At 41.7% G+C, this 25,828-nt stretch overlaps 2 protein-coding genes across 2 annotated transcripts; one reads left to right on the top strand and one right to left on the bottom strand.

Annotated features, from left to right (window-relative positions):
• The first annotated feature begins 304 nt into the window (after nucleotides 1-304).
• Nucleotides 305-4,583, top strand: LOC137892882 (kelch-like protein 40a). The gene is made up of 6 exons (XM_068738290.1): nucleotides 305-1,506; nucleotides 1,602-1,762; nucleotides 2,072-2,179; nucleotides 2,426-2,611; nucleotides 2,847-2,996; nucleotides 4,153-4,583. The coding sequence occupies exons 1-6, from the start codon at nucleotides 385-387 to the stop codon at nucleotides 4,262-4,264; spliced, it is 1,839 nt and encodes a 612-aa protein (XP_068594391.1). The 5' UTR covers nucleotides 305-384; the 3' UTR covers nucleotides 4,265-4,583.
• A 112-nt stretch (nucleotides 4,584-4,695) lies between these two features.
• LOC137892884 (vasoactive intestinal polypeptide receptor-like) lies at nucleotides 4,696-25,726 on the bottom strand. Its single transcript, XM_068738291.1, has 13 exons — nucleotides 25,570-25,726; nucleotides 23,980-24,073; nucleotides 22,726-22,839; nucleotides 13,681-13,790; nucleotides 13,474-13,571; nucleotides 12,337-12,466; nucleotides 10,455-10,608; nucleotides 9,389-9,449; nucleotides 8,413-8,479; nucleotides 8,227-8,318; nucleotides 7,904-8,033; nucleotides 7,243-7,284; nucleotides 4,696-7,105 (listed from the first exon to the last, which is right to left on the bottom strand). The coding sequence occupies exons 1-13, from the start codon at nucleotides 25,627-25,629 to the stop codon at nucleotides 6,914-6,916; spliced, it is 1,344 nt and encodes a 447-aa protein (XP_068594392.1). The 5' UTR covers nucleotides 25,630-25,726; the 3' UTR covers nucleotides 4,696-6,913.
• Nucleotides 25,727-25,828: the final 102 nt, after the last annotated feature.

Here is a 25,828-nt window from a genome sequence, read left to right as displayed (position 1 = left end):
TCACAGAGAGAAAACAACTTGTAAAAAGTGTGTGAAAACATCAAAGTGCAGTAATAAGAGCCAGTCAGGCTGCCTGGTGAGACGTTCTGCTGGATTTAACACGGCGTCACCGCTGTGCTTAGTAATTCAGCTGTTTGTGGGGGTCTGTGTGGTGCAGGAGTAGACTGGTCCACCAAAATGGATTCCTCAGCTTTGTGAGGGTCCTGTCTATAAATACACCGGTGTGACTGACAGCCACGGACAGCTGCAGCCACCGGCCAACCAACCCGTGGACACCATCCACAGCAATCGGAGCAGCCCTGTGCACGCTGGCAGTCCTGCTCCGTTGTGGGGCGAGAGTAGGGAGCCCACAAAAACTAAACCGGGACGAGGAGACAGAACAAAATGGCTGCCCTGACCATAGACCCGGTGGAGCAGCCTCGGATGTACCAGCAGAGTCTGCTTCAGGACGGCCTGTGTGACCTCTTGGAGAATGACAAGTTTGTGGACTGTGTCCTCCAAATTCAGGACCAGAAGTTCCCCTGCCACCGCTTGGTTTTGGCCGCCAGCAGCCCCTTCTTCAAGGCCATGTTCCTGTCCAACCTGGAGGAGAGCAAGAAGCGTGAGATTGTCCTCAAAGATGTGGAGCCGGGTGTTATGGGGATGATCCTGCGCTACTTGTACACCTCTGACATTAGTCTGACAGAACAGAACGTCCAGGATATCTTCATGGTTGCCAACATGTACCAGATCCCCTCCATCTTCTCAGTATGTGTGTCCTACCTCCAAGAGAAGCTGGTGCTGGGAAACTGCTTGGCTATCTTCAGGCTGGGTCTGCTGCTGGATTGTCCAAGGCTTGCTCTGACCGCTAGAGAGTTCATCTGCGAGCGCTACCAGGTGGTCGTCAGGGACCAGGACTTCCTGCAGCTGGGCCCGAGTGAGCTGGCCCTCATCATCACCTCAGACGCCCTCAACATTGAGCGGGAGGAGCAGGTGTTTGAATCCCTGATGGACTGGGTCAGACATGACGAGACAAACCGGGTCAAGGACCTGCCAGAGCTGCTGCACTGCATCCGTTTCAGGCTCATACCTTTGGATTACTTCAAAGAGAAAGTGGAGCGTCACCAGTACCTGCGGTTCAGCCAGGACATCAAGAAGGAGCTGGATCTCGTCAAGGATGCTTACAGGGGGCGTCTCCCAAAGCCCAGTAAGCCCAGCAGTAATGGGGCAGAGGGGGGAGAAGGAAGTGAGGAGGAGGACGATGAGGAGGAAGGGTACCTGCCGGGTATACTCAACAACAACCCTCGCTTTGGGATGTTTGAGCTGGAGCTGATACTTATGATCAGTACCACAGGGACTGTGGCCTATGACCCGGTAGGAAATGAATGCTTTGTGGTCTCCGAGTCCACAGAAATCCCCAAGAACCACTGCAGCCTTGTGACCAAGGAGAACCAGGTGTTTGTTGTCGGAGGACTTCTCTACAACGAAGAGAACAAAGACGAAGCGTTCAGCTCCTACTTCCTGCAGGTAGTGTGGCTCTTTGTGACATAAAAACACATCACTTTTTGCTTATTTTACTCTTGCACCTCTCATTCCTCAAATATTATTGTTGTCATCCCCAGTTTGACCCAGTGAGTTCAGAATGGTTAGGGATGCCTTCGCAACCCAACCCTCGCTGTCTGTTCGGCCTGACTGAAGCTGAAAACTCCATCTTTGTTGTTGGAGGAAAGGAACTGAAGGATGGCGAGCACGCCCTGGACTCAGTCATCATCTATGACAGACAGTAAGTGTGGATATCAAATTTAATATGGAACCTTACGATTGATTTGCTTTGTTATCTAAATGAAATCTCTGGAAATGTATCCTATTGATCACTAATCAAGCCTCCTTTTAAATAGTCAGTAATTCCCATTCAATGCAATGAAGTGTAAATCCACTCATAGTTACATCTTTTAACTTTACCATTCAATTTGTCTGAAAAATTGAAAACCACCAAATTAGGAGATACATGATTTTGCTTTGACCACAGCAGTGAGTGTGTAGATTCACAATAATGATTCACGATGACGTAACATCTTTTTTTGGTACACAGGTCATTCAAATGGGGAGAGTCGGACCCTCTGCCTTATGAAGTATATGGCCATGGAACCATATCACATGAAGGTCTAGTGTATGTCATTGGAGGAAAATCTGAAAGCAAGTACGTGACACTCTATAATCTGTATGATATTTTATCATTTGATTCAACCTCATGATTGCATTTTACACTGTAGCTCCATTTAGAAATACCTGTGTGACATTTTACAGTTCATGACAGGGCCATCATATTGCCAAATCCTTAAGGAATCATAATTTATTCCTTATTGCTCTATCACTCATTTTGTAACAGCATCACATTGGATATCACATGGTTTGACATTTAGGACCTAAAACATGTTTCATGCAGGAAATGCATGAGAAGAGTCTGTGTCTACAACCCCACTAAGTTTGAGTGGAAGGACCTGGCTCCTCTGAAGACGGCCCGCTCCCTGTTTGGTATCACCGTCCACCAAGACCAGATCTACGTGGTAACAGGGGTCACGGATTCAGGCCTCACCAGCTCTGTGGAGGTCTACGACATCGCCACCAACAAGTGAGACAACAGTTTTATTTATATGACCCACTTTATCTCGTCGTTATGAGGTGAAGCATCTGTCCACAGTAGTGAAGCTGACTCATCGAGCGTGAATCGTGAAAAGGTCATAAAATAGCACTTGTTGCACTACGTGTCATACAGCAGCTTATTTGACACCATCATAACTTCTGTGTGTGTGTGTGTGTGTGTGTGTGTGTGTGTGTGTGTGTGTTATTGTCATGTTGCGCTCCAGGTGGTCTGAGTTCACAGAGTTCCCTCAGGAGCGCAGCTCTCTCAATCTGATCTCGATGGGAGGTTTCCTGTACGCTGTGGGGGGCTTTGCCATGATGCCCAGTGAAACCAGTGAGGAGCCCGTTCCAACAGAGATGACGGACATCTGGAGGTGAGAGCCCCCCCCCCCCCTCCACCTGCTCAATACACGTGATGAGAGATTATAATGTGATTTTTACTGAGATTTCATCCCACAAGTAAGATTACATGGACCCCCCCCCGATTTGGCCAGTTGCAATGTTTGAAATGAACATGTTTGAAAAATGTTAACAACACAGCAAAGAGAAATCAGATGCCACGGTCAGATTAAGATGAAATTGTCATCTCGTAGATTTTGCCCAAAGGAGAAGCACAGGTTTAATGAATGACATCCAAGAATAAATCTGGTGGTATTCTATGTTTTCTAATTGTTAACAAATCCATTGAAATACTATAAAACAACAGTTAATTGGTACTAACACGTATTGTCTGTTAGCCAAAGCCCGATATCTCTTATCCCTCTGTGCCATAGAGCTCCAAAGAGGAAGCCCCTTCCATACTCACTCAAGCACCACCGAATGTGTATTAATCCGCAGCAAAATCCACTATTATCTTCTATTTAAGTCATCTCTTCTAAAGACTGCAATTCCCATCTGTTTTAGGAAATTACTCACTCTTTTTAGAGAGTAAAAAAAAGAAATGTTACGACCTGTTTTAAGGATTTACATCTTTAGTGTGAACAAATAGGCCGGTACGACTAGGTAAAGTATTGGGAAAGAGGCAAATCCATTGTTGGTTTAGGTCTTTTTCATGATCTGTTGACAATAAGCTAAATAGGGATAAACACCAGATTTGTAATATTTTACAATAATGGCTGCATTCCAGTAAGGTGATCCAGTTCCAGGGTCCTGGTATTGAGCGTGTTGGCTCACTCTTACTGGCACAGTCAAATGGATCTGAACCATCATTATTAATGGTCCTTTCCTGCTGAGTCAAGTCAAAATGTATGCTGTGGTATATTTCTATGCATAAATATATAGTTGATTGGGGTCTAAAATGCAGAAAAGAATTATCTCCAAAAATGAACTTCCTATACTGTTCCATTCTTCTTCCCATACACTATTATTAATGGAACCACACGACAAAGTATCTTTCACGTCAAATCATTCTCTGTAGATGATGAAAGGCATTGAGATTGCATTTGGTTTTATCGCATGCAAGATGGCATGCGATAAAACCAAATCTTCTTTTAAGGGTAACACTGATATATATTTATATGTTTCCCACAGATACGATGAGTCAGACCAGTGCTGGAATGGGATCTTGCGGGAGATTAGCTATGCAGAGGGATGCACTATTCTTCCAGTGCGCCTCAACACTCTGCGCCTCACCAAGTTATAACTGAACTGAACTGTTGCCGGTGCCAGGAGGTTAACGGCGTAGCATTGAAGTGAACAAGTGCACTCGTTGTGGACATTGGCCCGAAAAATAACTTAGGGTACGGAATGTTTCACGGTAATGATTGATTTGGTCTCTGAAGATGAAAAAGTGTTATGTTTAACAGCAGGGGAAGACAGATACATATTCAGTCTACAGGAGTGAACGACATAAATTAGAATATCAAATTAATTAAACAACCAAAATGTTGATTTACATTGTGTTTACATTACATTGTACATCTGTTTTTTGTTACATTATTCCATAAAATTCCTTTCATACCTGCTTTTTGCTTTATTTAAACCAGAAATAAAGAAAATGGTTGATTGTATTGCTGCAAGTGGTGTGTTCACTTTGAGCTGGAACGACACAGAGAGGACTGTCCACAGTGCAAATGTTTGTATTCATCTTCATCTGACATTTTGTTCAACAACATCTTTACAGCTGATTCCACATACTGTACAGTACACAGTATTTACACAAAATGTACATGGCAACAAATAAGAGACACTTAAGTGGCATGATGCAAATAGCACGAGTGAGGAACATTTAAAATGTAAACATCGATTTCCAGTTGACACCTGAGCACTATACAAGTCATCAACACAAAACACATCACAAACCAAGACTTTAGTCATATTTACAGACTCACATTGTATACAATAGCTGTGTGTGACAATTACTCTGAGGTACGTTCAGTTGGTTACAGTTCAGTTTCAGTTTGACACACACTGGAGGAGGCCTAAAGTAAACATCAAACTCCAACATGACTCCCTACATGAAATGTGACACCGTCACTGCCTTAAAATGTCTGAAATTGTCTTGACTCAAATAAACGTTTGAAAATATTATTAAACAGAGAGAGAATAACAACTATGATGCACGGTGTCATTGAACTTAGATAAATAGTTAATAGATTAATCCTATTTCAGCTAACAGTGAAGCTAGCTTCTGTGTGAGGCAGTGGTTTGAGTTTAATACCAGCATGCTAACATGTTCACAATGACAATGCTAACATGATGTTTAGAGGGTATATGTTTACCATGTTCACATTCTTAGTTTAGCCTGTTAGCATGCTAGTATTTGCTAATAAGTGCTATACTCAAAGTGTAGCAGAGGCTGATGAGAATGTCATTAGTTTTGCAGTCACTAGTCATTAATTAAAGTATTGATGACAAAAAGTTAATGAATGTCTGTAAAAAAAAAAAAAGCCATCTTGTTGACGATATTAACTTTGACCAGTTGGTGGTGCTAGATAAAAAGTCAGAGGATCATAAAAGTCATTAAGAATCATCCTCTGGGGAGAATGAATGTCTGTACAAAATACCATGGACATCCATCCTATAGTAAGATATTTCCATCTGGACCAAAGTAGTGGGCCGACTAATCAATAGGCATGCTGCTACAAGCAAACAGTATGGCACAATAACAATAATAATATTCATTAAATCTGTAAATATAGAAAAGAATAGAACAGAAAGCTAACAATCAGTACAATGAAATGAATTGTCCATGCAATCCAGTTAATGGAAGTTACGCAGTGTTGCCACATATTTATTCACAATGTTGTGTATTGTGGACTAATAACGGAATACATCTGGTCCATTAGTTGCAGAAGCAGTAAAAATGAACGTCTACTGAGCGACTGTGCACTCAGACAAAACTAAAAGCCTTTGTAATCTGAGATATGTTTCACAAGCGGGAGCTTTAGAGGCTCCTCTGGAATGTTATCCGGCAGTAATTCAGCAGAGTGTATGCCCGTGTATAACTGTCATGGACAGGATAGGGACGTCCAGTACGTTGGTCATGCTACAGAGTCCTCCTCTGCGACTAGTGTCAGCCTGACATTGTCATTATTGTTGTTACCATTGGTCCCCTCAGCAACATGGACCATTAGGTTAAGTGCTTGTAGTCCTCTTGTGTAACACACCCTTTTAATAAACATCTTGCTTCTTATAGGACACAGCTCGTCTCAGGCTCTTTCCAGCTATTGCTTAACATCAGATGGAAAACGCTGGCCAAGAGCTCTATTTCCCTTTAATTCACATAGTGGCCATGAAGATCTTTGTGCCCGCAGCATTCTGTAGCGTGTTTGTGATCATATAATGTTATCCTGAGAACTGATTTTCTTACAGCTAGTCAGTTGGAGGGTTGACTCATCATGTGATCTCAACAAAGCTTTACCTTGTAGTACGATCTAGTCTGTTTGCCTATATAACAGGGTGAGACTAGCCCATATGTAAATATACAGATACCTGCCAGACAGATTGGTAAACCTCCGGTTACTTCCTGATCAAAGCTACATTACAACAATTAAATGTTCTTTTTAGGAAATTAATTCTTCACTTTTCAGGAAATTATTTAAACCATTTATAGGTTCTGGAACTGGTTTCAGACGCCTTTTCCACCATTGCTAGGAAAAACACTGGTCACTTGTCTTTTTATTTTTGAAAGGTTATGGATAAAGTTACAACGAACAAATATTAGCGTCAGTACTAAAATGTCACATTAACCTCCAGTAACCAATATCAACTGCAAATGCAACAGCGAGTGTGTGTACAGTACAGTACCCAAATGATAGAAACAGAGAGGGGAGTAAACCGTAGATGGGTTTCAGATGGCAGAGAGGTGCTCCTGACACTCAGACGCCCGGCGCGTTGTGGGGCTGCATTTGGTCAACATGCTGATCTGGGTGCTGAAGTTGTTGCCGTTGCTGCCTATGGAGGGCTGCTGGTACTTGGTGTCAGCACCCAGGAACCTCTGCAGCATCCATCTGCGCCACTTACGCTTAATCTCCGCCTGCACCTGAAACGAGAAAAACAGAGGGTAGACAAACAGGATGAAGAGGGGGCGTTAAGAGGACGGGGACTGAAAATGAGATTTAGTGACATAAAAGCACAGTAAACATCTAAAAGAGATGTGTGTTTTTTTTATTAACTTACCTCGCCGTTCAGAAAGCAGTACAAAACTGCAACGACAAAACCCTGAAGAAGAGAGAAGTAGATCAAACTTATCGGCCAATAAAAAAAAGAAAATAAATACCATTGCGATAGCACAGCTGGGGAAACACTCAAAATGGTTGTGTATGAATAATGACGGTAAGATTACGACTTCAACTTCAGGCTCAGGCAGGAGGTTCATCATTTTAGATCCCTGGGAAATGTTCCCAGGAGTTTTCATTCTGAGCTACAATGGTTACAAATTAAGAATACTTTCCATCGCTTGGTTTCCATCATTGCAGTTGGCTCTCAGTGTTCACATTCAATTTAATACTCAGTAAATCAGCAGCCTCGTTATTCAAGCATATAAAATCAAACATGTCCGCTAAACAAAACACTCACTTGCTTAATCAGACAAACCGTCGTCATGTTAACAAGCTGTTTTCATGTAACTTTACGCACTCAAATGATCACATCCATTTTTCTATTTGGTGCCATATTTGTGGCACAAATATTTACCTAAAACACAAGATGGCAATCCTCTAAAGACGGATTAGGCACGTTAAATCCCTCAATTCATCGTAAAGTAGTGCCGCTTCTGTCTAACATTTGGAAAGTTGACAAAATGCTAACGAACACCTTGCATGCTGGGACGTGACCTTACCTGAAATGAGCCCAGAATGAGGTCGAACACCATCCTCACTTGTGGGTGGATGTGGTCAGGGATGAAGGCAAAAATTATGTAGTTTATGCCAAAGAGAGGTATCAACAACAGAGTGGATTTAGCCAGCCTCCTAAAAACAAAAAAATTAAAACGTGAACATTCGTGTTCACCCACAAAAGGTCAAGTCAGAACTGTGCAAGAGAGCTATGGTTGGTGACGGCCAACAACATAACGGCAGAAAAATAATTCATTCGGTGTCACCTGATAAGAAATGACATGTAACCCATGCTTTGATAGAGATGTTGTCTGCTCTGAAAACCTACGAATACTGATTTGATTCCTTTCTTCCGATGTCGGGGCAATTCATCTTCTGTCGCAAAATCCGGATTATACAGATGAAGAGGAAAAAGTTCACCTGCCGAGTGAGTGAAAGACTGATTGATGCGTTTGCATTATGAGGAGCTGCATATGAAAATGTTGCCCATGAAGTGACGTTGTGAGTGACTCACGAGTATGGTGACCAAAATAGGTGTTTTGATGATCCACCATGGGCTGTCGTCGATTATCTCCCAGCATCTGTCAGAAGAGATAAGAGAGTAAATACAAACAAATTCTCTCAAAATAAAAGAATACATTAAGTTAGAATAAACCTAGAAGGATTTGATATAAATCCCTCTTGTAACTGTTCACCGCTCAAATTTTTGGCTCAGTGTGATATACATCACAGTACAGAAGCTAAAGACGCTCTAATTTCTGTTCCACCGGTACGTTAAACTGTGCTACAAAGGCAGAGAGCAGTACAGACACACAGTATCTACAAACAAAATATGTTCTGTCAACTAATGAACTATAAGACTATAATAAATGATAGCCTAGAGTTCAATATATTCAAATATAGGATTTCAGTAGTAGCTTAACTACACTGAATCACATGAAATCCAGTAGACCCCGAGGCTGTGGTGCTGACTTACTCTGCTAAACTAGGCTAGTTACCTTTTAGCAGTGCTTGTAACTTTTGATGATTTTATGATGAGGTTTCGTAGTTTGCAATTGCCTCATTTATGTGAGATACCATATTGATCATGTCAGATAATCAAAATGCATTTTTTAGTTACAGGAAACAGGGAGGAGAAAGTGGGTAAATTTAATGTGTCTCACTAGCTAGTTTTTCTTTCTTTTTTAGGAAATTACACATTACTAACATACTTTAATAATTATTATATGGTAAAGCACATTTCATTTTGAACAAATATGTAGTTACTGCACATTTTTGCTTTGCAAGATAGTGTAGCCATGGAACACTCAGCTCTCTGTCTGAGACAATGTTAGGCCAAATAATTTGCATGTTGCAGATGAAAAGTTCACTGGCACTGACCTCCACTGACACAAGCTATTTTGATAGGTAAATGTGTCTTGTTTAAAGCAGCTGTACTGATAAGTAACAGTAATAAACAAGATTAGACTAAAGACAAATGATTAACTCACCCAGGATCATTTAAATAAGCCTTTGTAATCACCCACGCTGAGATAAAGATGGTTGGAGCGCCTGCAAACAAGAAACATAAACAGAATTCGTGGTAAATTATTTCAACATTAAAATAATATGTCACAGTGAGAAACTATTAATTAGGCAATGTCTACTGTTTTCAAACAAACACCGCACTGACTCAACACCACCAAATATGATGATGAGCCTTGAGCATGTGTAAACTGTTAATCTTTTGGATGATTTCATAGCTGAAGTTAAATTGCATTTTGGGTATGCTTATCATTTCTAACCGGATTCATATTTGCTCTGTGCCAATATTGTCTCATCCTGGGTATCTGCAGGAAAGTCAAAGGCTTGTTTCCATTTTCCTGCTGGCAGACACAACATGTCAGGCCTATTTATAGAGTTACTTTACTGCCGTGATGGGAAAAAAGGACATCAGAATTTTGGGGAATGGTTGTTGAATATACATTTCAAAGGCAAGCAACATTGGAATTTTAATACTAAAGTAAGTCTTTGAAAGGAGAAATTGTAAAATACTGTAATGTATTTTCACAAGAGCTGTCAAAAAGAGCATCCCTGTTGCCAAATCTAGCTGTCCATTCCCGATATCAAGAGTCTAAATTGACTGATGTCTTAGTTCGGGGAAGAATTAATTTTATTCACATATTATGTCTACCATACATGCATGGGTTTGCTAAATGAGCTATGTTCCTATCAAGAGCAACAAAAGCATGGCAGGATGCTTAGACTGAATTATAACAGTTGAGCAGACTGGCAGCTGCCTGCTGCTGCTAATCTAAAACTGGCAGCAAGACTCATCCATATGCAGATGGAAAAGGCACAGCATTTTCCTGTGCATGTATAAAACCTCACTCGTGAATTTACATATTATCATGTGTGTTGTGGCTGTTGCAGTTAAGACAAAACAGACATTCGGGTCGCCTGACGGACGTATCTTGATGGTTGTTTGACGATTTGTTAGCTGCCACTTCTCCTTGCAAAAGAGCCTGCGTGAGCTATCTGTATTCATCAACGTGTGGTATAGCGGCTGGCACGTACCCCAACCAATCAGGATGTACCACCAGAAGTACTTCCTCTCAGAGAAGAAGGAAACGGCTAACAGAGTGTGGAGATAGAGGCCTTCCACCAGCAGCCAGAAGTAACTCGCCATGACCCCATACTGGAAGAAGACCACCACTGCCTTGCAGCCCACCTACAGGAGAACCAGGATGTCAGTGGCTTATTGCATTACCAGAGAATGTAGATAAATGCAAACCCATTACTCTTCAAACGATGAGGACAAATTAAGCTGCCAGTGGATGAAGCTGCACAGAGAACGTTTTTAGTAAATTACTCTGAAATGAGTATTGATGAGTATAAGAGAAAACATTTGGTTAGACTTGGCAAGTCAATCTTCAAAAGCAGCACTGAGGAGACAGTCACAATTAATATGAGCATGATATAACTAGACACAATTTGCTAATGGTCACTGGACTGATTAAATCTGCACTTAAAGTGTATTTGACATTCATGTTAATATTCTATATCTATGTATATCTAACTACCGCTAGAAGATACCGTTTTTGGGGACTGTTTAAAGCATTACAGATACAACAACAGTAAATGAACAGCTTAAGGCTTTTTTAAGGGTCAGTGACGCTGAGACAATGTAAGCAACGATCTGTTGGCATAAAAAAAAAATGTAATTCCCATGGACCAGTGAGGCCATGCTCTTTAAGTTTCTTCCATATCCAAGATATCAACCAACGCTTTCTTAGGTTTTCCAACTCTGTAGTTGTCATCTCAAACGTCAACATTGTTCTGCTCTCTCTGCCCTGTTGAGCCGAAGACCTTAAACCAAGGTGTCCAGGACTTATAGGAAGTGGTGTTCATTAAAGGCTAATAAAACCTTCTTTAAATTCTTTAAATAAAATACCATCCATGTCTACAACATGAGGAATTTGATTAGGAATTTGTGTTCTCACAAATGTCAATCTAATCTTTTTTTTTGTAGTTTCACTTTGGCTGTTTATACAATAGAAGTATTTTCCCAGACTGAGTAGTGTTCTTCATGACGAGTAACCTGATCTCGATGGGTAAAATTGGTTCCTTTTTAATGTGTTGCTTACAACACAAGTTTTTTTTGGTTGTTTTTTTTTTTAGTTTAGGAACAGTTGAGAGGAACAGCAGCTGTGTTTGGACCAGGACAATCTGTGTACCCTCGAGGGGAAATAACTAAAGTCAGCCATTAACAATCAGCACTTAGAGATAGTAAAGCAGGTGATTTACAGTCGGCTGGTCTAATCCTCTCTGGTAATAAAGTGGCGGCTGGAGCTGGACCTGAGAAAACACCACTGACGTCAGTGCCTTGATCAATCAAATAAAAATAACATTAGCCTTATTATATGAAACTGTATCTGATCCAGTAGCTTATCTCATACCTTATCTTAACTCAGCTCTTATGGCTTTTTGATATTGTTGCCATGGTCATGTTGTTGAGATGAAGTGAGTAAAACTAGATATCAGAACTCCAAATGTGATTTATTGACAAAGCTCTCTTTAGTTCAGGCTTAATGCTCAGCAAACAGGAACTCTCACAGGATCCTGCTGGACAGATGAATTAGGAAACGTCGTCTCAGGAGTGGAAGGGACTTGGCAAACACTGCTACACCCACAAGCACTTGAGCACCCACACGTTGTGTAAACTCAGAGACAAAGCATTAAAGTCATTAAAGTCTGAGTGAATAATTAAATAGAGGCAGTTTACTTTAGCTTAAAGGACAGAAACTAACAGCCGGCCGCTTGTACATCAGATGGACGAGTTAACTTGATCTGTGATGCAGGACTTTCGATGATGTAGGGAAGAAAATCAATAAAATGTGCGGCTTTGCTAATAAAATAATTTGGCGTGTTGGCGACAGAGAGTACACAGCCTACTCACAGGTGACTGGCAATTGTCTGTCTCCCCGACTCCATACAGAACCACGTCCTTGATGAAAACAGCCACAGCTTTCAGTATGAAAGACACAAACAGATGCATGTGGATGTAGTTTCTTGTGCAGTGCAGCTTCCTGCAAAATAGGACAAATCAACAGTTGGATGATTTAAATCAAGAAGGAAAAGCAACACACACAAATCTCTTAATAAATTCCTTTTGATTAAAGATCTCAAATGAGCTGTTTACATGACAAATCCCAAAAAACATCTGAATGAAGTGTGTGTTTATGGCACCAAATCATGCAATTGGAATAATGTCGAGGAAATATCCACCAGATAATTCACAGACTTAATTTATCTTGCAGAAACAAGTGTGAAACATCATTGACATTCAGCAAAGACGTAAACAAGAACAAATCAGGGTTTGTTTTTGCAGAGAAAATGTCACTAATGTAAATCCTCTCTCCTGGGTGTTCTCAAACAAATGCCTTCCCGATGAGCTTATGATTAGGGGTGAATTGCATAAACCCATCAGGCAAGTAGTCCCGGCAGGACGGGTGCGATGACACACAGCATCAACCAGCTGCCTGAAAACGGCATCCGCAGCCGAACATAAACAGCATACGCTGTTCACATCCTGTGTCACTGCTGGAAAGTCAGAACCATTGGCATTTTATAACCCCGAGGTGTAAACACATCCCATGTTGTTTAGCCCGTAACACACAAACACTCCAAATGCGAAAACACACCCAACTGAACAGACTGGGTTGTTTAATAGAGGCCACACACTTGAACTTATTATTGATTAGTACAGTGTCATGCCAACATTTGTGCACACTTTTTCTCTCTGCAACCCCAGGACTGAAGGTCAAAAGGGAGCTGTGAGCAACAGCAGCCTGTCTAAGTGGTTTGACTTTATGGCTGCTCGCTTTGTTTGAGAACTGTTGCAACAGCAGATAATGTCAAATGTGGACGTCTTGTCTCACAAAATCTGGCAGAGTCACATTACGGTGTGAAAAACACTGTAAAACCTCTATAAAATGCAGGAAATCGAGGGTTTTATCACTCTAAATGATGGAAAAAAGGTGTTTGATTGTCTTTACACAGGGACATTAAGTAGCGTTTTGATTCATCTCCTTACCGAAAGAGACACAGTATGATGATGGCGATCGTCAGACAAATGAGGGACACGCTGTGACCAATGGTGTAACCCACTTTGATAGCGTCGAAGAACTCTCCCTGCAAAAAGACATTCAGTAAAGCTCATCTGGACTGACTTTGACATCTAACATGAAGTCTCAGCACCAGCACATGGGGCCAGAAGATTTTTGAACTCTAGTTGCCATACCGACGTATTATCATCCACGGTGTTGTTGGGATTGTATCCACAGTCAATTATGTATGAGTCTATGCTGATTGGGGTCCAGCCACCCGCAGTGCAGGTCTTCGACAGGTTACCTAATGAGCAGAGGGACAGAGGGACAGAATAAATACTCAACATTACTCTTGCAAGAATATAACTCATTGCTCCTGTAGATTCAATAAAAAATTTTTTTATTTAATCACAATTATAATAGTGTGTGCATGTGTGTGTTGGGGGAGGGGAACTGTATGAGTCACAAGGCAAACCTTCTACATTTACTCTCACTTAATTATGTCACACTGAGATGTATGTGTCTCGCTGGAATACTCCCAAATACTAAAAGGAAATGGAAGGAATGACTGAAGGGGATCCGTCGTCCCACCGGCTCAGACATGCTGGGATGGTTCCCTTGTGTATTGGCCTCCATCTGTTGCTTAATTACTCTCAGGCTGCACACACAGAAGGAGGACAGCAGAGACATATTTCTACACTGGCCTGCCCATAGGGGCAGAAGTGAAAGGTCCAAGTGTGTTAGAGTGACCATAAAAAAATAAATAAAAATAAAGTAAAAATAAAGAGAGGAGAGGGCACTTTCATCTGAGAGGATATTAAAGTAAACAGTACAGCACAGTACAGTAGACTAGAGCTTACTAGAGTACAGTAAAGTACAGTATGATACAGAACAGAGTAGTAAACTAGAGTTCACTACAGTGTAGTAAACTAGAGTTCACTAGAGTACATTACAGTGTAGTAAACTAGAGCTCACTAGAGTACATTACAGTGTAGTAAACTAGAGCCCACTAAAGTACAGTACAGTAGAGGAGAGCTCATTAGAGTACATTACAGTGTAGTAAACTAGAGCCCACTAAAGTACAGTACAGTAGAGGAGAGCTCACTAGAGTACATTACAGTGTAGTAAACTAGAGTTCACTAGAGTACATTACAGTGTAGTAAACTAGAGCTCACTAGAGTACATTACAGTGTAGTAAACTAGAGCTCACCACAGTACAATAAGGTAGTACAGTACAATACAGTATAGTTCAGTAGAAACGAGTAGAGCTCTGTAAAACAATGTAGAGTGCAGAAGACTACAGCTCAGTAGATTATTTAGATTGAAAACCCTTCTTACAACAACCATGAGGCATAGCTAATCCTGTAACCAGCTGTACAAAGCCCAGTTTGACATCTCAGTATCTTATTGTGTCATATTTTTTTGCAGCATTTCCTCATGTCCTTTCCTGTCAATAAAGAAAAGGGAGCTGCGTGTGTTGGTGAAAAAATTAATCCTTGCACTGAATGCTGCTGTAGAAATCTAAATGTAGGACATTCCTCACATTTCCCAATCGTATCGCTCCACGGCCACTATCAAATCAAGACCAAGTTGGGAAATGATCAACAATCCAAAGTCTTAGAATGTTTTGGCATTAAAATATGGTCAGCTCACAAATACCTGAGCGTATTGCAGAGAAGATGGCGGCTTAGCTTCCTCAAACAACATGACAAGACACAAAGGGGAAGATAAGCCCCTGCTGTTTCAGCCCATGCCACCACTGGATTTGGCTTGTTTGAGGGATTGCCAGAAGAATGCTTTCATCATCCTCCCAAAACATGACTGCAAGGATTTTCAGTGTCATGCACGACAACGAGGAGAGCTCAAATGAGTTAATCACCCTAATCATCATTATTTTTATTTTAGATTTTTTTTTTTTAACCCTGGCTTTTCTGTCAATGTTGCAAGTCAAATGCTTTATCTTTCCTAATAATATCTTCATATTAGCATGCAAAGATTAGCTTCAGCTTAGCTGAATATTATGGCATGTAGGTGAAACCATCACCTGTCACTCTGTGCTTGTATAGAGGGTGAGTCGTCCGTGTTATTGAAAGAGATGAATGACTCTGTGTGTGTGTGTGTGTGTGTGTGTGTGTGTGTGTGTGTGTGTGTGTGTGTGTGTGTGTGTGTGTGTGTGTGTGTAAGACCCAGGCCTATAGGTAAAGAGTTCATGTGAATGGCAAACTCTATCTCAACAAAATTTATGACCTGAATCTCTGTGGCGCCACGTTTCGTAATGCTTGTTTTTTGTGTGTGTGAGGCTTTTAAAATGAATAGCTCGGGATGTGTCAATAACCTGCGTCTTTCGCAATTGACTGACAGGGAATACTTCTTTTGTCTTAAGTGTCACTTTTTTTTTTACACTGCACCACAGTCACAAAAAGGACAACTTCTTGAAAAGTATACGTCATGTTTCTCTAACGTCTCAGGATTCTGAAACCTTTTCAAAATAAAATGAATAAATAGTAAAATGCACAGCAGTCAAGTTACACAAACTTTGTTTGTGTAACGTTTTTCTTAGTTCCTGCAATGCTTATATTTGTGACCCGACTGCAACAGTAATTTACAATGCACAGAATCCTAGACTGTTCATCATCATCCCTTAATTAAGTCTTCCTTACATGACCTGAGAGTATAGCAGGATTAATCATGAGACCTGCATTGATTTGTTGATTTACTGCATAATTGATGTCATGCACATCAGGCCACTTACAATCCCATCTCTTTCTTTTAAGGCCCATTAGCCCTTGTCCCTGCACAGTATAAGCGTGTTGATTCTGTGAACTTTTGGCATGTCGGTAAAATATATCTCTTTTACCTTCAACCCCACAATTCTGGTGATTCCTCACTCTTTTCCCTGGAGGGCTCTCCTCTCTGGGGTCACACTATCTCCCGTCTGGGTCACATCACAGCTTCCAAGAAAACCCCTCTCCTACGCAGTGAGCCTTCACATGCTGATGATAAATCCTCGGTTTGAGTCCCTCTCATGCCCTGAATATGACGGGGAAAATACTGTCTGGATTACAGGGTCAAGAATACCCTCTCCAAGTGCGCAGAGGCACTCAGGTGTGTAAAAGCACTGCAATCACTTACAGCTGAAATCTGTTACGTTACACTTGTTCAAAGCACAGAACATCTATGGGTTGAGTTTGTGAAGTTGTTCAACCTGTCAGGTGTCACACACACAACCAAAGACAGGTACAATATGACAGACCTATGAGAGTTTTCATCAGAAGACATCGTTAAATGCGAAGTAGAAGAGGTCTCAATCTCAATTGATTTTTTTTGATGGCAAGTTATAAAGTTGCAGGCCTGTAAGTGAACATGTTAGCAAACAATGCATGCATTCGGCTTACACAAATCAACATTAGCATTCAATTGGAGTCATGTTTCTTGCCACCTGGTGAAAGTGAGTCCAAAATTTGCTCTCCATTAAGCTGTGTTTTGGACTCCTTCAACCATTGACAAAAGAAAATACCTGGCTCTTAGCTGCTCAATGTTACACTGTGCTAAATGCTACCATGCTACAGTAGCTGGTTACTAACTCTGTCTGTTTGTTGTTTGGTACTGGGCAGGTAGCGTACACTTGGTTTATCGCTGCTTTTCTGTTGGAAAAAGCTGCCAGCTTCGTCTTGAAACAAGATGAGAGTTTGTGAGCGGGAAAACCGAAACAATATGCTTTAAAGGGCTAAAAACATCTAAAAGGCTCTGTAGACCTGAATAACTGCCAAATTTGCATAATTATGTGGCTTTGTCGCAACAACTGACACATGGTACGCTATAAACAGTCTTCTGATCCATTGTTACAAAAAATATATATGACAAGTACAGCCCTTTAAAAAACTATATGCACACCAGTGTTTTTTCAAGCTAATTACAAGAGGCTTCGATAAATTTCTCAAGGCGCTAAAGTTGAAATTGATGCCTCTATACAAATAAACAACTCCATCAACTCTTACAGCGTAATTACACTGAGGAGACTCGGTGTGGTAATTAATGGAGATATACGGGAAACCATACAAACTCTGCAGTTCAGCCGATAAATCCTCAAGAGAGTGGTTCCTCTTATTACTACTACAACTACTTCCCTGTGAGGCTTCTCCTGGATTAAAGGAGGACAAATAAACAGAATGTGTCTTTGATGCGTTAGATTGGAAGTTGTTTGTACTCAGCGTGTTCTTTGTGATATATGATATGGGGTGTCAGGAGAGATAGATAAAACATGAGTATGAGCCACTATGATGCTGCTCTGTGCACTTTGTAATTCCTATTTCTGGTCTCAGACGTGGAGCGTGATGGCATTTCTACTTCCTCCATGAACAGGCATGATTTACATTCAATATAGAGTTTACAGTTTAAAGTTAAACTTAGACTCAAGGATGTGGCTCTATCGCCAAGATTTTTTTTATAGCTTTGTTTCTGAAAACAGCTGCCTGCTACTGGAAACGACCTGATAAGAGTGTCAGAATAAACAGAAACAGTAGAGTCGAGGTCCATAAAACCAAAACAATGAGCTAAAAGATGATAAAACGTTCCTCAGAACTGAACGGGAACTGCAGAATTAGGCAATAATTCTCTGTGGGTTTGTCCACATGAACGACCCCTTTTCACGTTACACATAATCATTTGATCCTTTCTCAATATAAGAATATTGATTGGAGCAGCTTCAACAAATCTTGCTTAGCTGCTTAAAAGAATAATGGATAAATTTAAGTAGTTATTGAGCATTAGCCAAAGTCTGCTCATTGGCTTGTTTGTTTAACAACACATTAATCTTTCTTATTTATTTGTATTTTATTCTTCTCCTAACACTGGGTAACAAGTGTCACTGTCCATTTACGTGCATCAGTTTGTTTTCCTTGCAAATGTGTAACTACGTCCAAATACACTGTAAAATGTAATAAGTTGACTTTACTTTAAAAAAGTCAGGAAACCGATTGCCTTAAAATTTCTAAGTAAAGTAGCTCATTCATTTTAAGTTGTTAAAGCTTAAAATAACTGAGTTTAGGCAACTCATGTCATTGCAGTAAAGTGTAGTATAGTTAACTCAAAATGATTAATTATGTTAACTATAAATAGTGAATTCAGACAACTTAACTATCTATGTAAAGGTAACTCAAAAACATTAATTAGGTTGACTATAAATTGTCAATTCAGACAATTTAAAGATCTGAGTTATATTAAGTCAGCAGTACTAATAAGAACAAGTTATCCTTACAAGTCCAAGCATTCACATTACTAGGAAATTATCAGGAAACCGATTGCCTTAAAATTCTCAAGTAAACTGAACTACAAACTGTAAGTTGCTGAAACAAAAGATAGAGAACAGTATATAAATGGAAGACAGAGTTTATTTTTACAAAAAACAAACGTCTTTGAGTTTTTATCTTCAAACAGTTTGTTAATCTCAAACTAAGTGCAAACAAAAATGCTGGACATGTTGCCAGATTAAGTTCTGAAATAGAACAACAGATCATAGTAATGTAAAAAATTGAAACAAATGCATTTTTTTGGAATGCAGACTATAGTTTACTCTGATTAACACAGTTTTGTTAGTCTTGTGTAACAGTTTAAAGCAGCAGTTTCCAAAAACACCTTTTTAATCATATTTGCTTAAACTGTCACTATATCCTGACATTAAAGGAAGAGACCAGATTCCCCTGCTTCCTTTTAGTGCTCCTGCAGTTGCAAGATTCCACCACACCCACAGAAAAACAACTAAGTCGATGAGTCTCCAACACAGCTGTCAATCACTACTTGTGAATACCAATTTAACTGTAAAACTATAGGCAGTTTACCAAATATGAATCACTATTCTGTTACTTTCTTTATTTCTTCCCTCAAATGTTTTCAGAAACGTGCGTCAGTGTACTGTTCAGCTGTGAAATTATGTTTGTTACCCGGCTGCCATTTGTAGGTAGGTTGACAGTTGGGAAAACAGGCCAGAGTTAACTTTCTAATTTTACAGCTTAACAGTACACTACATTAGGTGTCTGAGGTGAGAAATAGCCAATGCAGGACCACAATCTTGCATTAGAGAATCCTCAGCTCTGATTGGTTGTTTTACTTTGGGTGTGGTGGAATCTTGCAAATGCCATTTGGAGCACTAAAAGGAGGTTGAGGATCCTGACTTTTTTACAGATCATCTGTCAGGATATAGTGACAGTTTAAGCACATATCGCAAAGTAGTTATTAACTGCAGCTTTTGAAAAAGGGAAAACATTTTTTACAAGTTTCTCACATAAACAATACATTTCTTTTGGGCTTTTTTTCAGTTTTTTGTATTCAAATAGTAGAATGAACTGAACTTCTGCAAACCAAGCTATCAAATTACTAAAGAAAAATAGCATACCTTTACCGGCAATATGTCTTTATGTCTATATCTTGACATGAACTTCCTCAACTTTTATAAAATCAAAATGCCTTTCATCACTCCGATGAAAAATCGTGAATTGCTCTCTTTTGACTATGAGATCCTTGATCTCATTCAAGAGAAGGGGGGTCTCTCTCAGAAGCTAGCAGAGACCCAAAATCACCTGAGCAGCGAAAGAGCTGAACATGAGACCCTCCAGGCGAAATTCAACGCTCTGGACGAAAAGACCGCCAAAGACCTGGACCTGAACCAACACGGCTTGGACACACTTCAGTGTCTTCAGTGCCAGGAGAAGGTAAACCAGATGGTTAAACAGATCCAGCAGAGGGACTCTGACATCCTGGAGCTCAGGAAGACAAAGGAAAGTCTCTCTGAGAAGCTCAGAGAGGCAAAAGACCTGGAGAAGTCCTTCAAGGACCTGGCGCAGAAAGAAAGGACCATAAACTCCACAATAAGATTTTGTCTTATTAACCCTCGATAACAAGTTAAAAATCGAGCTGGGCAAAAACCAAGAGTTGAGAGAGAAATTAAAAAAGGTGGACTTTCGTCCAGGTCCTTCCTCTCGTCTTCCACCTTTTTCTCATCGTCCACCTTTTTCACTGTACAAGGTAAAGGCCCTGGGGGAAACCCTAGATGCGTTGGAGGAAATCAGGATCCTAGAGAACATCTGTCTACAACTAAAGACGGAAACCAGAGGCGTCTTCGGTAAGAAGATGGGCGATCGTCAGTCAGAGTTGTACAAGATGAAGATGAAAATGTACGCAAAGGAGAAAGAAATACTGGGGATGGAAAAGAGGAATAACCTGGACGGAACCATAGATCTGATGGAGGAAATCAGGATCCTAGAGAACATCTGTCTACAACTAAAGAAGGAAACCAGAGGCGTCTTCGGTAAGAAGATGGGCAATCGTCAGTCAGAGTTGTGCAGGATGAAGATGAAAATGTTCACAAAGGAGAAAGAAAGACGGGAGAAGGAAAAGAAAGAGAGGCAGAAGGATTAGAAGTCAGATTTTATCGCCTTGATGAGGGCGAAGACAGGCAGGATGGATTAGGCTTCTTCAGCGGAAGAGGGGCCTCATGAGGAAGGTGGGGGGGCAGGAGAAAACCCCTAAATGAGGTTGATAATTCATTTAGGCTCCTCCCCCATTCAGTGTGACACTGAATGAGGGGGGGGGGGGGGGGGGAGCAAACCCCTGATATTGATTATCAACCTCATTTAGGCCCCCTCCTCATTCACTGTCACACTGGGGGCAGGAGACAACATTTAGGGGTCACCCCCCCCCTCCAATTCAGTGTGACACTGAATGAGGAGGGGGGGGGTGTGGGCAGGAGAAAACCCCTAAATGAGGTTGATAATAATAATAATAATAATAATGTGAGGCCCCTCATTCAGTATGAATGAGGGGCCTCATTATCAACCTCATTTAGTCACGTGCTCGCCCACTGACCAATCACAGCGCACGCTGCACCTTACTGCAGCGCTGACCTTAGTACTGAGCTGCACCTTAATGATGACGTACTTGTAGGCCATCTAGCAGGCTCTGGCACGTCAAAGAATACGCCCAAGATGTCAAACTAAAGATCTGATTGGTTGAAGACTGACAATCAACAATATCGTCCCCATTTACTTCACTTGTGAGTCTGAAGGCCTCGGGCCTCTCTTTTTACCTAGAGACAGCATAGAGGTGAAATCTGATTGGATAAAAGCTCTACTTAAAACAAGCTGTGCTGGAAGCAGCGCTGCAGGCTGGAAGTAGAGCAACAGAGGAAGACAATAGCTGTGCAATGAGAAAATAAGCTAATGGGAGAAATATTTGGAGAAATTATAATACATGTAGTGTATTTATGAAAAATTATAAAATTATAAAATAGCTATAACTTTGTGATTCTGTTTAGGCCAGCAGAGAAGGCCTTGAAGGCCCTGACGGCCCACCACTGGACAAACCAAACCCTGGCTTTTCACAATTTTTTTACATTACCTGAAGGCCACCGTAGCTCTCCGACACACTTGAAAAGGGAGGGGCGAGGGGTATTCAGTTGGATGCAATCTGCAACCCCACCACCAGATGCCACTAAAATCCTACACACCATCGCTTCAGGTGTCCTTATGAGACCGTAGACTGTCTACAAATGTGACACAGGTGAGGAGGAGAGGAGAGCAGACACAAGTGTCTCCGGGGGGGGGGGTGAAGAGCTTCACACACTGACCACAGAGTTGTGGGGCAAACTAAATATGGCCCAGGACGGAGGCAGAAGGACTTGGTTCAATGCATACTATAAGCTAAGTAAAGGAAAGTCACCAAGCAAACCAAACTTGTGTGTGTGAGTCTCCGTTTGTTATGTAGGCCGTCTTTCTATACTCCCCCCCATATATAGGCTGCAGCAGTCGAAAGGAGGGGCAGCGGGACAAAGCGGCGGTGTTTGACCTGGGAATTAGAACGGGGCTGCACACCCTGCTTATTGGCTGGGGGTGTAACGACGCACCGCCATTACCTATGCTGCAGACAGTATTTGAGATGTGGAGAACACACACAAGTTTATTGTATTTATTTATTGTTGGGCTGTGCTGCCTCGCCGGCTCATGAGAACACTGACTGATGCATGACACTGTCTACCTTCTGCCAACTGACCCCAAAACTTTGTGAGATAGCTGACCATCCCACAAACAAATACATCTATATACTCACTGGCTTGCCTTGCCTTCTCTCCCCATTTCTTTACACACACACACACACACACACACACACACACACACACACACACACACACACACACACACACACACACACACACACACATTCATGCCCTATATAAACCGGATTCTTACTTGTGGAAACATCCCCGGAGAAGTAGAAGAGATATTTTGGGCAAGGGATGGTGACCACCTCTCCAACATCAGCACTGGGCCAGCAGGTGATCTTGTCCCATGTTCCGCTGCAACCTGACCGAGAGAGAGAGAGAGAGAGAGAGAGAGAGAGAGAGAGAGAGAGAGAGAGAGAGAGAGGCCCAAAAAAGGGTGTGTTCTAAATGGTCAAACATGGAAACGCCACATGCACCAATAACAACATAGACCAGCTGTTTATTGAACCTTATATGTCTAAAGCGGTTGTGACATGACTCCATTCCAGTGACAAACAGCAACCTGCCTCGGGTGAAGGTGGAGCACTGGAGTTCCCATGGCAGCCAAAATGTGTTCATGTGCTCGAGTCAGCTGTGGTTACAGCCCCGGGTCCATAACAGCAGATGACCTGAGTTAACACGCCGCCACCATGACTAATAAAACAGCTCCTCGTCCTGCGTTACACACTGTTATTTGAATTCAACAGACCACCGCAACTGTCTACAGAGTGTTCGGTCTCCGGATGTAGACGGCACTTTTACATCCACACCTGCTCACTATCTCATCACTATGAGAAATCAGTTACCCAGTTGATATTTGCATCATCACCCGGAGGATTTGGCAGCATTTACTTTTGATTAAATCTTTCGGGAGCAAAATTATGTCTAAATTCAAAAAAGATAATGAGTGTTTAATTACTTTTTCAAAATGTGAAAGTAGAGTCTCTTGATACATGCAGTTAGGAGGTTTCGGTTAAACACCAAAGCAATAGAGGCTTAGTGAAGCACGATTATCTCTCAGTGGAACCTAATTATGCGCTGCCTGCTTTAAGATTGCAACATGTAATTCCAGCTTCGGCAACAATAAATTGAAACAACAAATTGTCTAAGTGAGTTTCATTGTTGCACACTCTCTGCTGTACTGTTCGCAACAGCATTTAATATAAAAACAAGTAAGGTCAAATGTGATCAATTAGAAAGTTTACTAAATTGAACCAAGCCACACACGACAGCAGGGTGGTATTAGATGGAAAGCAGTGTTCAGCCATGCAAGGTGTGATGGAAGGCCAGAGGGGAGGTGTTGTTGTCTTTACTGTAGAGCTTGTTGTGTCACTTCGATCAGAACCTACTTGTGGATTAGGCAAATTCTGATAAAACATCGTTGCAGCCAGGAAAATAAAGGCCTGTAGAACACACACACACACACACACACACACACACACACACACACAAACCCACATACCTGTTGTTTTGTTCTCAATCTGAGCCTCACACAGGTTCCTCTCCTTGTCTATCTCCTTCACCATGTCACACATCTGGCTGTGCACTGAAAACACCTGCAAAGGGAACATTTCACACATGTTCATCTGTACACCTCCGCACAGTGACATTTGAAAGCGTCAGCCTCAGATCATTTGTCTATTAGTGACGGTTATGAGCTGTGCTGCATGTGCTCTCTGGACAGCGCTTCACATGTCAGCCGCCTCCGCCGGGCCACCATTAATCTCTCCATCCGACACACATGGTGGACACAAAAATCAATCTTCTGACTGTGATTCAGTCATCGCATCCCTCATATTTGCATGTGCGGGCGTTTTGGAAGATGCAGAGTGAATTCTCAGCCGGTTCAACGTTGAAGATGAATCCAGCAGGACCACAAGATTTATTGCTGGCACTTAGGTGGATGAGTCTCCTCTTTGTTGGCATTAATCAGGCTGGCACTATGTGGCTATTGTTAGCCATATGACTCCATATGACTCCATACTCTCCCCCCATACAACATGACTCCCCCATTTAAGTTATGATTTATCTCGCTCCGGCTAAGGCGCATGTCCTGCGCAACTTCACCCAGAGGGCACCTCTGGACTAGGATTGGAGAATATGCTGTCAGTGATGGATCAGCGCTGCCTTAAGCAGTGCACATTGGAGTATCAGGAGAAAACTTTCTGCCCTCTATCCTCGTGATCATGATCATCATTTCTACTCTCCACCACCAGCAATAACAACCCATCTCCTCCTTTGCTTTGTTTTGCAACACAGTGGCACTGAAACAGCCTGCAAGTGTGCACAAATGCAGATTTCAAAAGGCAGCTTGCTCTTCTATGGGCTCTGACCTCCAACTGAGTTCCAGCATGAATCATACATTGTCCTCTACGGATGAGGACACTATGGAGGCCGGAGAGTACAGAGACAAACAAAGGAGGTCATTGCTGTTGGGAGACCTAGTGACTTTTCCTGGTTAACCTTAGTGGTGTAAAGAGATCAGCCGGGACATAAAAACACATGAATGTCAGGGAAAAAACAATGACAGTCTAGCCTACCGCTTTGCTTTGGTGCCAAATGTCATTTCAGATGCTGCAGGTTTTTGCCTGAGGGTGTTAACACAAAGCTGAGGGTGAACCTGGCTGGAGTAAGGAGGAGACCGGTGCTGTGATGAGGGGAGAGGAAGTCATTCTTTATTCTTTCTTTGTTTCATTTTTTTTAGATGATCTCAAGTTGTAACATTATTTGTTCTGACGTTTCTTCAAGCGATGATGATGACAAATAAACTAAAGCCAAATAATTCCTTGGTACACCATTAATAATTAAATCCTCCTCTACACAGCTTCCCTCAACACATGTTGAACGGTGGCACATTGGTGCGCCCCGCATCCAAAACTGGTTTTGGCGCGCACCAGTGTGGGCGTCAACGTGCTTGAAGGCAACCCTTTTCTTGGTATATTTACGTTGTAGATCTTATGTCCAACTCAAAACAGGCGAACAACGGACGCACATGAAAACGAACCCAAGTTCAAGTCATGAGAAGAGTCAGAAGTGTTGTAAAAAGACTCACGGGTTGCAGCAACATGCAGGAGAGAAGGATGAGCACGCTGTTTGAAACCGCCACCAACATGTCCTTCAGAGAAGTTGATGCTTACAAAAAAAGATTGTAGATAGTAAAAACAAAAATATGTAAAAGAGTGATAATCCTCCGCAGGTTGGTTCGGGTCTCCTTGCTGACTCTGTTCAAGCGCTCTGAGTGAAGTGAATCGCCCCGCTCCTGACATCCTCCTCTTCCTCCTCCTCCTCCTCCTCCTCCCTCTCGGGCTTTA

Source organism: Cebidichthys violaceus, unplaced genomic scaffold (assembly GCF_023349555.1).
Source record: "Cebidichthys violaceus isolate CVI_PGR_0920_01 unplaced genomic scaffold, fCebVio1.0.p SCAF_8, whole genome shotgun sequence".
Classification (NCBI taxonomy): Eukaryota; Metazoa; Chordata; class Actinopteri; order Perciformes; family Stichaeidae; genus Cebidichthys; species Cebidichthys violaceus.
This window is presented reverse-complemented; position numbering and strand designations above follow the sequence as displayed.

Bases quoted from the DNA above. Each gene is read 5' to 3' on its own strand.
- LOC137892882 (XM_068738290.1), top strand. From the start codon at position 385: ATGGCTGCCCTGACCATAGACCCGGTGGAGCAGCCTCGGATGTACCAG. The intron at 1,763-2,071 runs GTAAGTGTGGAT...TTTGGTACACAG, and splicing joins GTCATCATCTATGACAGACA to GTCATTCAAATGGGGAGAGT. The intron at 2,612-2,846 runs GTGAGACAACAG...GTTGCGCTCCAG, and splicing joins TACGACATCGCCACCAACAA to GTGGTCTGAGTTCACAGAGT.
- LOC137892884 (XM_068738291.1), bottom strand. From the start codon at position 25,629: ATGTTGGTGGCGGTTTCAAACAGCGTGCTCATCCTTCTCTCCTGCATG. The intron at 13,791-22,725 runs GTAAGAATCCGG...TCTGCTCATTAG, and splicing joins CTCCGGGGATGTTTCCACAA to GTAACCTGTCGAAGACCTGC. The intron at 9,450-10,454 runs GTACGTGCCAGC...TCTTGTTTGCAG, and splicing joins GTACATCCTGATTGGTTGGG to GCGCTCCAACCATCTTTATC.